Source organism: Pelophylax lessonae, assembly GCF_965119305.1.
Source record: "Pelophylax lessonae genome assembly, chromosome: 4".
In the NCBI taxonomy this organism is placed as follows: Eukaryota; Metazoa; Chordata; class Amphibia; order Anura; family Ranidae; genus Pelophylax; species Pelophylax lessonae.
In genome coordinates this window covers 64739356-64752016 of record NC_138771.1, presented here as the reverse complement: position 1 = coordinate 64752016, position 12661 = coordinate 64739356, and the positions used below count along the sequence as shown (strand labels likewise).

At 45.7% G+C, this 12661-nt stretch overlaps 1 protein-coding gene across 3 annotated transcripts in view; it reads left to right on the top strand.

The window, feature by feature from the left end:
• LOC309554092 (lamin-B3-like) overlaps window positions 1–12661 on the top strand; it is a 210518-nt gene that overhangs the window by 163805 nt on the left and 34052 nt on the right. For 2 of the 3 annotated variants that reach the window (XM_082255632.1, XM_082255631.1), the window contains exon 9: window positions 2678–2797. The exons of the other annotated variant lie outside the window; for it this stretch is intronic. In XM_082255632.1, the coding sequence (XP_082111758.1) occupies window positions 2678–2797 (120 nt within the window). The remainder of the gene's footprint in view (window positions 1–2677; window positions 2798–12661) is intronic. 3 annotated transcript variants of the gene reach the window in all.

Sequence of the window (12661 nt, the reverse complement as noted above, 5' to 3'; positions counted from 1 at the left end):
AATTGTGTGGCATTAATATGTAAATAGCCGTGGACCAGCTGCATTGATATGTAAATAGAGGCAGCATTGATATGTATATCATGACACCCTGAGGTCATATCTACCTTCACTTCTGTTGAATGCTGCCCACTGGGGAGATAAAGGCTTGAAAGTCCTGCCTACAACTGAGGTCATTAAGCCTACCATCAGCCTGTTCTGCAAATGTAAGCAAATTGGAGGGGGAACCTTTTTTCAAAACACCATGGTGGCACAGCACCCTGAATTTTGGTGGATGTGAATACGCACATCTCAGCAGATGCGTGAAGGTGTCATTAACAATTAATGCCACTGCTGTGTATCAGATGAAGGGCAGCACATTTCTGTGGTGTTAGGAAAACAATTTTGCATGTTTTCCTGACACAAGAAATGTGAATGCAGTCTAAATGTCTGTTACATTGGTGGTCAGTGTAAATCTTCTCATTACATTGGGCTTGGTGAAAAATCCTTTCATTCACACTAGTGGTCAGTGTAAATGTCCCCCTTACTTTGGTTGTCAGTGTAACGTCTTCATTACATTGGTGATCAATGTACACTTCCCTTTACAGTGGTGGTAAGTGCAGAATTGCCCTTGCATTGGTGGTCAGTACAAATCTATTCAACAATGGTTGTCAGTGTAAACTCCCGCTTACATGGAGGTCATTGTATATTCCCCCTTACACTGGTGGTTGGTAGAAATACTCTTATTACATTGGTGTCAGTGTAGAAATCCCTCTTTTTATATGGGTGGGGGGGGGGGGCGTAAAATCACCCATTGCATTGTGGTCAGTGCAAATTGCCCCTCATATTGGTGGTCAGTGTAGAATCTCCCCTCACATTGGTGGTCAGTGTAGAATCCCCTACTATATACTTGCCAAAGATTTCCTGCTTTGCTCTACATGATTCAGAATTTGCCACAGTGTACTGCCTCCTGACTAATCCCATCCCTCCACCACTGCCACTGATCCCATCTACCCCTCAGTATTGCCACTGGTCACTCCCTTTCCCCAGCAATGCCACTGATCCCAGGAGTACTAGTATCATTAGGAGTTTTCTATCTATTGATGGGTCCCGTCACCTCCCCAGTCCATGGTGTGCACCAAGAAACCAATCAGTGGGCAGTAATGATGTGCACTAACCTCTTGCAACCAATTATTGATCTGTAAGGATGTGCAGTTACCTCTAGTAACCAATTAGTGAGCAGTGTTATTGTACAGTAATCTCTAGAAACCAATCAACAAGCAGTAGTCATGTGCTGTAACCTCGAAAAAATAAACAGTGAGCCATAGTGTGTGCTGTAACCTCTAGCAGTCAGTGAGTGAGCAGTAATGATACACTGTAACTGCTGGCAACCATTTGCAATTTTTTTTTTCTGCAGTTGGTTTTGGATCATTGTTTTGCTTTTAATCAAGGGTCTCTGCTCTTTCTTTTCTGTTTTGGAGACTATTGGCTTGCCACATTCTTATTAGGAACTTTTGTGCAGGGAGTCTTCATGAGGGTCCCCCCCAGTTCAGACTTTTTTTTTTTTTTTGTTTCTTTTCCTTTTCTCTCTTTCCAGAAGCCCCTGTTTACACCTTTTACGCGCTTTGTCCTTATTCTGCAAGGAATTTTTATTTTATTCTTTGCTTTGCACAAGAAAAAGGTGGTATTGAGACCTGTGGTTTGTAAGTGATTGTAAAGTCTTTTTTTTCCCATAAAAATAACAAACATGTTATTTACCTGCTCTGTGAAGTGGTTTTTCACAGAATGGCCCGGATCCTTCTCCTCTCCTGGCTCCTACCTCCTGTTGCATTAAGATAAAAAAAAAACCTGGCTTTACAATCGCTGTAATCTTTATTGTTCTTGCATCCCTCTCTTTCTCCCTCTAGTTAATCAGAGGAAAATTTCCCTCAATTCTTTGGATGTAGTTTGGGCTGTGCAAGGCTTTCAGCCACTGCTTCTTTCAGGAAGACCGATTCCTTTTTGTCATTTTGGATGGGCATAGAAAGGGTGCATCGGCTTCCCATTCTACCATCTCTAGGTGGCATATACAGGTTGTCACTCAAGCTTATGGGTTTAGGATAGGGCCCCCACTTGCAGTCAGGGCTCGCTCCACTAAGCCACTAGGGCAGCGCGCACATCCTGAGGCTTTCTTGCACTGGGCCTCTGTTCCCCAGATTTGCAAGGCTGCCACTTGGTATTCTGTTTACAAGGGTTCTACCTGGTAGACTTTTCTGCATCATCAGATGCCAGCATGGGGTGTGAGGTCCTTGGGGCAGCTTTTTGAACTGCAGACGGTTCCTAGTTCTTGTTATGTAGGACCTATTATTAGTGTGTTTTTTTTTTTTTTTTTTTTTTCCTGGTGCTACTCCTCAGTTGGACTGATTTTGGATGTCCTAATGGTTTAAGACCGTGTCCTAAAACGAACGAGAAATTGAAAATAGGATTTTTTTTTTTTTTTTTTTACTCCCTGCAAAATCCCCTGTGTCTAATTTTTATTTATAGTGCAGGCAGGCTGTGTATGCTGTGCAGTCTGTGCTTACAACTGCCAAAATGAAACAACATTTAAAGAAGTGTAATTTAATTGTTTAATGCACAGACGAGCTCCATAAATTTTACGTGTCGGTTTTTACACCGTATTAAGGGTATCATTTTGCATTTATATGTCATGTTATTATAATAGATATGGGCTGCTGGTGCTGGAGCTTTGCACAGTCCTCCCGCTGACCTGGTTTGGAAATCTCAAAAGACCTGGGGAACAGAGGATGATGTCAAAATAACTCTCCTGGATTCTACCAGAGAGGTGAGAATTATTATTTATTTTTTTCTTTTCTTTTTTTGTCCGAACCCTTTATTTACATTTTAATACTGGATATGGCATCTTTTTAACGCTTACCTTTTGCCATCAATGCTTTTTTCAGTTTTAATTTGCAAGATCACAATTCTTTCTCAGAATTGTTGGTTTCTCTATCGTTCATTGGCAGAAGCACCTCCATATTCTTCTTGACCATTAAGTTATGCTGCCACCTACAAGAGTAGGACACTAGGCAGGAAAAATCTTAACCACGCCTATGGGGCAGTCCCTGCAGGCATGCACCCACTCACTCTGCTATAGGATTGTTTTTCTGCCTAGTTTAGGAGTAGGACCTAGTTCCCGGCTGGGACTTCGGTCTTAGCTTGCCTTTTGTATTTTAAAGGGATGATATCACGCTATTCCAGGGTTCATATGGAGTCCCAGGAACAATCAAGGGTCTTGCAGGTGGGAAGAGTACTCTTCTTCCTCAATCCTCTAAGAGCAAGTCACCACATAATAGATGGGGGCCTTATTTTACAGCCCACAGGTGGCCTTTTCATTCACCCCGACACGCAGGAGAAAGGATCTAAGCCATTTAGGTCTTCTGGGGATTCCAAGAAGACATGATCCGGGTAAGCCGAGAGCAGGCCAATCCAGATCTACAGACAAATCCCCATCTGCACGAAGGGATGCCCTCACCCGTAACAGGGGTGGGGGAAATCTTCGCTTCTTTCCGGAACCATGGACCGCCTTGATTCAGGACAAATTATTCCACGAACTGATCCCATCGGGTTACAAGATTGAATTCAGGTATCAACCGTCGGACAGATTCTTCCCATCCAATCTACGCCTATCTCCAGGTCGGTTAAGGGATCTAAGAGAGGCAGTACAAGATCTACTGTCGCAAGGGGTGATTGTGCCGGTTCCCTCTCGGGAACGCTTTCAGGGGTTCTATTGAAACCCGTTCACTGTTCCCAGGAAAGAAGGCAAAGTGCGTCCAATCCTGGACCTCAAGGCTTTGAAGCGCTTTGTGTGGGTATAGAAGTTTGGAATGGAGTCCATTCTCATGGTAGTGGCGTCCCTACACCAAGGAAACTTTTTGGCCTCCATTGATATCAAGAACGCATATCTACACATCCCTATTTACGCTGGACACCAGCGTTTTCTTTGCTTCGCTGTAGGAGGCACCAAGAGTGTCTTGGCGGCCCAGGAGGTGGCTGAGATCCTGAAATAAGCAGAAAATTTTGTTCCAGCCCTTTCCGCTGTGCACATCCCAGGAGTGGAGAACTGGCAGGCGGATTACCTGGGGAATGATCCCTGCACCTGGAGGTGTTTCACCTGCTGTGTCCGGTGGTGAACACCTGATGTCGACCTGTTAGCCTCTCGACTCAACAAGAAGCTATATAGGTTTGTAGCCAGGTCTCGGGATCCTCCGGCCGACACCACAGATGGCTCCTTGGAGTCAGTGTTTGCTGATCTATGCGTTCCCTCCCCTGCGACCAGGGATTCTGGTCTCGCCAGTCTTGGTACGTAGCTCTGTAAGGTTGGACGCAGATGCTCCTTGGAGATTTCCTCTCAGGGAAGATCTGCTGTCTCAAGGGCCAATTTTCATCCTGTGTTACAATCGCTGGCTTTAACGGCGTGGCTGTTGAAAGCCAGGTATTGAAGGACAGGGGTCTTTCTGACTCGGTGATTCCTACACTGTTAAAGGCTAGAAAATCTACCTCCAGGAAGATCCATCATTGTGCGTGGAAATCGTACATCTCATGGTGTGAATCGCTGAAGGTGCATCCTCGCCTTTTTTCGGTGGCTAGGATTTTTCGGTGGCTAGGATTTTGACCTTTCTCCAAAGAAGGGTTGAACAGCGCTTGGCCTTGGGTACTATTAAAGGCCAAGTGTCAGCTTTGGCTGTGTTTTTCCAATGTCCTTTAGCTACGCTACGCATGCTTTGATTTGCACTTTTATTCAAGGGGTTTGCCATATGGCTGCCTTCACTCTGTCCTAAGCCCAAGCATCCCAAGGAAATTTCCTTGCGTTTTTTGGATGTGGATCGAGCAATTAGGGTTTACCTGGCGGCTACTGACTTTCAGGAAATCTGACCCTTTGTCCTCACGGAGGGACCTCAGAAGGGTTTACCTGGCGGCTACTGACTTTCAGGAAATCTGACCCTTTGTCCTCACGGAGGGACCTCAGAAGGGGTTGGCTGCGTCTGCCACGACCATATCCAAATGGATCAGGCAGACGTTGGTACAGGCTTATTCACTGAAGGGTCAGGTTCCACCTTTCCCTGTGAAGGCGCATTCTACTAGGGTGCTGAGTGCCTCTTGGGCTTTTTGCCATCAGGTGTCAGTAATGCAAGCTTGCAAGGCGGCAACCCGGTCGTCTGTGCACACGTTTACAAAATTCTACAAAATAGAGTTGTAGGCATCCTTGGATGCTTCTTTTGGCTGCAAGGTTTTGCAGGCTGCCGTTTAACCACTTAAGCCCCGGAGGATTTTCCTGCTTAACGACCAGGGGGTATTTTGCGATTCGGCACTGCGTGACTTTAACGGACAATTGCGCGGTCGTGCGACGCTGTACCTAAACTAATTTGACGTCCTTTTTTCCCACAAACAGAGCTTTCTTTTGGTGGTATTTGATCACCCGTGCGATTTTTACTTTTTGCGCTATAAACAAAAAAAGAGCGTACATTTTGCAAAAACAACAATATTTTTCACATTTTTTGAAATTCCCCCCAAAAAAAATGTAAAAATCTAAATTTTTTAACATTTTCGGTCAATTTGTTTTATGCTACCTATGTTTGGTAAAAAAATCGCAAAAAGCGTATTTTGATTGGTTTGCGCAAAAGTTATCGCGTTTACTAACAAAGGGAAAGATTTTTGTAATTTTTGTTGTTTTTTTTTTAACGTGTAATGGCGGCTATCTGCGATTTTTTTTTTTTGCGGTACTGCGACATTGGGGCGGACAGATCGGACCCTTGACTGACATTTTTGACACTTTTGGGGTTACCAGTGACATTTCTACAGTAATCAGTGCTATACATATGCACTGTTACTGTAAAAATACGCTGGTAGTGAAGGGGTTAACTTTATTTGGGAGGGAGGGGCTGTGTGTGTCCCTAGGGGCGTGCTTTCTACTGTGATTGGCTGTGGCTTGAGCTGTAAGGACACTGATCAACGGATCTACATAGATCCGTGTGATCAGTGTCTTTACACCGAGGAGAATGACAGGTGGCTTGTTTACACAAGCTGCCTGACATTGTCCCTCTCCCCCGCCGATCGCCGAGTGACCGGCGGACATCGGGTCCGCTGGTCACACGCGCGGGGGGGGGTCCATGACCGCGCGGGAGCGCGCCCGCTCCCCAGAGCCTCACAGGCGAGCGACGTAGACCTACGTCACTCTGCCTGTGAGGGGCTGACTGCCGCAGTAAATATACTGTGAGCAGTCGGCAAGCGGTTAAAAGCGAAAATTTTCTCTGAGGGTGTACGTTTTCTAGGTAAGCTCCAGTTGTTCCTGGTTGAGTTCCATGTTCACTAGTTGGCCAAGTTTAGCCTTTGGGGAATTACGTTCTTTCCTGCATTGTTTTCCCACCCCTCATGCAAATACTGCTTTGGGACGTCCCAATGATCAAGAAGAATATGGAGCTGTGTCTGTTAATGAAGGATGGAGAAAACTGGATTTTTTACTTACTGTAAAATCCTTTTCTCTGAAGTTCATTGACAGACACAGCACCCGCCCCTCTATTTCTGAGTGGGATGTGTGTGTTTTTTTTTTTTTTCTTCTAAAACACTGCTTGCAACAAAACTGAATCCTATAGCAGAGTGGGTGTATCCCTGCAGGGACTGCCCCATAGGCGTGGTAAAGATTTTTCCTGCCTAGGGTCCTCCTCCTGTAAGGGGCAGCAATGGTCAAGAATATGGAGCTGTCTGTCAATGAACTTCAGAGAAAAGGATTTTACGGTAAGTCAAAAATCCAGTTTTTCCCATGCAGCACATTTCTGGGCATATATCACATCTCCATTCATAGTGGTTTTATTGTATGGGGCCCAGCAATGCTGATGTAGCTTTTTCCTCTAAATTGATTTTCGTTTTTACTTTTGTGCATGTCTGTAGTTGCTGAAAGTTCACTTGAACAAAAGTGCATTGCTATTAAAGTGGTTCTAAAGGCTCAAGTATTTTTTTTTTTACCTTTTAATGCATTCTATGCATGAAGGTTAAATAAAACCTCTTTGCAGCAGCCCCTCCTCATTGGCTGAGACAGCAATGGGAGCCATTGAGGAGAGAGAGCGGGTGGGGCCGAGTTACAGCTTTGTGTGCTAATAGATTCGCAGAGCCATGGCTTAGGAGCAAGCCTGCCTGGTTGCCCCCATTACAAGCTGTTTGCTCTGGAGACACTCAGCAGGAGGAAGGGGCCAGGAGCATCGTCGGGGGACCTGAGAAGAGGAGTATCGGGGCTGTTCTTTGCAAAGCCACTGCACACAGCAGGTAAGTATACCATGTTTATTTTTAAAAAATAAAAAAATTGCCTTTAATATCACTTTAAAGGGCAGACTCTTAACTTTAAATACAATAACCAGCATAATAGCTGCTAGGAGCTACTCTGGCATCTTTTGTGTTGCATTTTTATTTTAAGATTATTGTATGTCTGATCAAAATAAATATATTCAGGAAATCTCTTCAATGCCTGCGCATTCCATACGTTTTTTGCCTCTTTTTAAAAAAAAAAAAACAAACTGCAGGTACATTTACTGTATATGACCTTTTTTATCCTGCCAAAATCCAATCTGCTCCTAACGTCCAGTTTGCGCTGACAGCACAATGCCCCTGCTACACTAAACTACCAAGCAGTGTTTGTCAGTCCTGCTCAGTTCTCTCCTGCTGGACTACAGAACATCTTGCATAGTTAGTGAGGTTGAAAAAAGACATCAGTCCATCCAGTTCTCCCTGTTACCTCCACTAATCGGAGCCTTCCTCTGTAGTTTAGAGGGAGAACTGGGCAGGGCGGATAACACTGCTTGACTTTTCATTGCAGCAGAGACCGAATGTGGTTACAGTGCCTTGAAAATATATTCATAGTCCTTGAAATATTCCACATTTTGTCACGCACAACCAAAAATATAAATGTATTTTATTGTGATCTTGTATGATAGACCCAACACAAAGTGCCAAATAATTGAGAAATGGAAGGAAAATAATTTTTTTTTTTTAAACTTTTTTTTACAAATAAGTGTAGCGTGCATTTGAGTCAGTACTGTCAGATTGGATGCAATTTTCAAGTCTTGCCACAGATTCTCAATTGGATTTAGGTCTGGACTTTGGGCCATTCTAACACATGAATATGCTTTGATCTAAACCATTACATTGTAGCTCTGGCTGTATTTTTAGGGTCATTGTCCTGCTGGAAGGTGAACCTTTGCTCCAGTCTCAAGTCTTTTGCCGACTCCCAACAGGTTTTTTTCTAAGATTGCCCTGCATTCGGCTAGATCCATCTTCCCATCAACTCTGACCAGCTTCCCTGTCCCTGCTGAAGAAAAGCATCCCCACAACAGGATGCTGCCACCACCATGTTTCATGGTGGTGATTTGCAGTGTTCGTTTTCCGCCACACATAGCGTTTTGCTTTTAGGCCAAAAAGTTCAATTTTGGTTTCATCTGACCAGACACCTTCTTCCACATGTTTTCGGTGTCTTCCCCCCCCCCCCACATGGATGGCTTCTTGCAAACTGCAAACACGACTTCTTGCAAACTGCAAACACGACTATGGCTTTCTTTCAACAATGGGTTTCTTCTTGGCACTCTTCCATAAAGGCCAGATTTGTGGAGTGCACGACTAATGGTTGTCCTGTGGCCTTTGTCTATGGACCTCAAAACGCATCAAATTCGGACCAAAGTAGTGCAGAGACTGCTTTGAAGTCGTTGCAACTTGAAGTCTTATAGATATGAACGGTACTCCATGGAAATCATGGAGTACGACTTGTCATACGACTCTGCAGTCCCAAATCGCAGGACAAGTCGCACAAGTGTGAAAGGGGCCTAAAGGGAGCTGAATACAAAGGCACGCCATACTTTTCAGATATTTATTGGTAAAAAAATGTGAAAACCATTTATTATTTTCCTTCCACTTCATAATTATGTGCCACTTTGTGTTGGTCTATCACATAAAATCCCAATAAAAAAAAAATTAACGTTTTGGGTTGTAACATAACAAAATGTGGAAAATTTCAAGGGGTATGAATACTTTTTTTTCAAGGCACTGTTGATACTTATTGGATTTTTGGCACAATAAACTTGATTTTCTTTTTTTTTTCCTATGCTTGCTGCATGTTTTGCAGACGTTTACTAAATATTTTAATTTTTTAAACCATGACCTAACTTGGTGTTAACTTTTAAAAGTCACATTTTTGTGGAAGAGTTTGTGTTTTTTTTTTTTTTTTGCCTAATTGTGGAGTTTTCCTGTCAGTGTTTGTCTCTGTCCCAGACAAGAAATCAGGGTAACAGTTGTCACCAGGGCATGAGAGGAGGAAAGGAGATGGCAAGGCAGGGGAAATCTCTACCAGGTAGACGCAGATGGCAGCAAAAGACTTTCATAGATTGGGGTTAAATGTTAACAGTACTTCAATAAATGTAAACACTTCAGAAGCATTGCTGCAGCTTGCACGGAGGAGCAGTTTTGGTTGCATGCGCTCTGGCTGAAATCTTCTCCCATTGCGGTCAGTGATTGCCGCATGGGAGTTTGAAAGCTATCTTCTGCTTCTCAGGACATGCTGAAGCTGCCGTAACTAAGCAGCAGCCGGGGCAAGTTTCTAGCACCGAATAAGTCAGATGGACAAGTTGGTATGCTCATGGAAAATACTTTTGCTCTTTTAAACCTCTTTTGCTGCCAGAGTGTCATAGAGCTGCACGATTAATCGTTAAAAAATCTCGAACTCGATTCACCCCCCTCATGATCTTAAAACGTCCTTGATTCTTACAGAGCTTTTCTCTGCTCACTCAGCTGTCAAAAAAAAAAAAGAGCCTCCAGCAAATGTCTACCAACTTTAATGGCGCTTTTCCACTGCACAAAACCGAATGGTTCGGCTCGCTTTTGCGCTTTTCCACTGCATGGTACCGCATGGTACGGTGTTGGAACGGTTCGGTACGGCGGCGATTTTCCACTACATGGAACCGAACGGTATGGCTCGCTTAAACAGTACCACCTCGGTTGTGGTTCCAAGAAGGCCGGTACCATATACCACAATCCTTTGCATGCAGCCTTCACTGTTTGTCACTACTAGCCACTGATTGGTCAGAGAATCGTTGTTATCCTACCCACTTACTATTAGTGGAAAAGCAAACCGCACCGAACTGTTCCAACACCGTACCATGCGGTACCATGCAGTGGAAAACCAAACCGAGCCAAGCAGGGCCGAGTGGAGCCGAGCCGGTACTTGCAGTGGAAAAGTGCCATAAGGCTGCAAGATAACTATAAACACAATGTTTTACAATCCTTTAGATCAAAGGAATGAATTTCCATCTGTAAGCGAGGGCATTTTAACCTCTTAAAGACTTAGCCTTTTTCTGACACTTGTTGCTTACAAGTTTAAATCATTATTTCTCTTCTGCTCATTGATGGACACAGCTCCTGATATTCATAACCATTGAGTTATACTGCCCCCTTCAGGGGTAGGACACTAGGCAGAAAAGAATTCTGGCTACACCCATGGGCAGTCCCAGGGAGTATACTCTCTCTGCTTTAGCCATTCAGTTTTTCTGCCTAGTCAGGAGTAAGGACCTATTTCCTTGCTGTTATCTTTGGTCCTGGCAAAAATGTTTCAGATAGAAAAGTTTTTTTTCTCATAGATTTTTTTCCTGTGAGATCTACAATCAACTGCCGGCCGCACTGGGCTAAAGGCTGGATAATCTAGATTCAGTGGTCACCCCAGTCTGGCCAGTGAGCACGCGAAGACCTCAGCGCTAGGTCAGTGGCGAGACAGCACCACTGGACGGGGGCTGGCCCGAGTCGCAGTGTTCTTCCTGGCCGAAAGACCCCCATTTTGATGGAGAGGGGTTCTGTCTGGAGCGGTGCCCGCCTGGTTCCTGGTATGGTAAGTAGCTGTCCCCCCTCACCCTAAAGCCCTCCAGGGGGAGGACATGGGCCCCTCCCTGGGAGAGTCGGACCCCTGGGTTTCCCCTCCTTCCTTCAGGCCCCCCCCCCCTGCCAAGTCCCTCATTTGGTGCTGCCAGCTCAGTGGGATTTGTCCTTTTAGCAGTGTTTTACACTTTTTGTGGGGTCCCCCTGGAGACTAATGGAGACTCTTTGGAGCATATTTCCCCACCTGATCCCCTCTGAGGCTGCAGGGCCCTCCGGGTCCCAACCATCCATCCATGCACTGACGGCGGTCCTGGAGTCCCTTGTGTCCTGGGTGGAGGTGGCTTGCTGGCGACGGGCTAGCAAAAAGCGCCCCTGCCTTATCTGTCTCATCAGATTCTGAATCTGATTCAGCCGCGGATGTGGGTCACCCTGCTGGGTCTGCAACCACACGCCTGGAATCATCTGATAGTGAGGATGATTCCTCCACGTCGGAGACCGCGCAGAAAAAGGCGCTGGTGGATGCACTGATTGTATCTGTGCGTAAGACCTTGAAGATGAATGGTGAAGCTGCGACGGAGGCGCAGGTGCCCTTTGGCACTCACAAGCCATCCAAAGCGGCAAAGGTGGTGTCTTTCCCTGCCTATTTAGACAAAAGCGTTAGCCCCAGTGCACATTTTGCTACACCAATGGGGGATCGCGGTACTGGGCTACTTGGACGATGTCCTTCTGTGAGCGGAGTCTACTTCTGCTCTGGTGGAGAACACAATACGAACTCTGCGGGAGTTTGGCTGGATTCTGAATTTTCAGAATTCTGCTCTGGTTCCGTCCACAAATCTGGACTATCTGGTCCTGACTCTGGACTTGGCCTTAGCCAGAGTGTTCCTTCCTCTGGACATAATCCAGAAATTGCAGGCTGCAATTTGTCTCCTGCTGTCCAGCAGATGGCCATCCCTCCAGACTTGCATGTGGGTGCTGGGCCTGATGGTGTCTACCTTTTTGAGGTGGTTCCATTTGTACAGTTCCATACGAGGTCCCTGCAAAGGGAAATTCTGACCAAATGGGACAAGACTCTGTAGTCTCTGGACAATCAGATCTGGCACAAAGGAGTCCTTGATATGGTGGGTTCATACTCCAGCTGGAAAATTCCTTCCTCCCCTTGTATTGGACATTAGTCACCACGGATGCCAGCCTGTCTGGCTGGAGAGGCATCTTTGGCAAGCATTCTGCTCAGGGGATCTGGATGCTGGAAGAGTCCAGACTCCCGATCAATGTCTTGGATCTCCGAGCGATCAGACTGTGCCTTGAACATTGGACGGATTGTCTCCAAAGATGTCCAGTGCGCATTCAATCAGACAATGCCACGACCGTGGCTTATGTCAATCACCAAGGGGGCACAAGAAGTGTCCCGGCGGCTCTGGAGGTAGCCAGCATTCTAAGGTGGGCAGAACGGTTTGTTTCAGCCCTCCCCGCTGTACATATTCCCGGGGTGAAAAATTGGCAGGCGGATTACTTCTGTTGGCAGGCGTTGGACCACGGAGGGGTGGTCCCTTAGTCTGGAGGTGTTTCATCAGTTGTGTCTCCAGTGGGGCATCCCCGAGGTGGATCTGTTGGGGTCTCAGCTAAACAGAAAGGTTCAAAGGTTTGTGGCTCGGTCAAGAGAGGATTGAGGCAGAAGGGATTCCGGTCATCTTAGTGGCAAAGGGCTTGGTATGCCGATCTTGTGCGGCTGATTGCCAACGTTGGTTGGCAGCTTTCTCTCAGGGAGGATCTGCTGTCCCAAGGACCGATCTTCCATCCTGTTTTA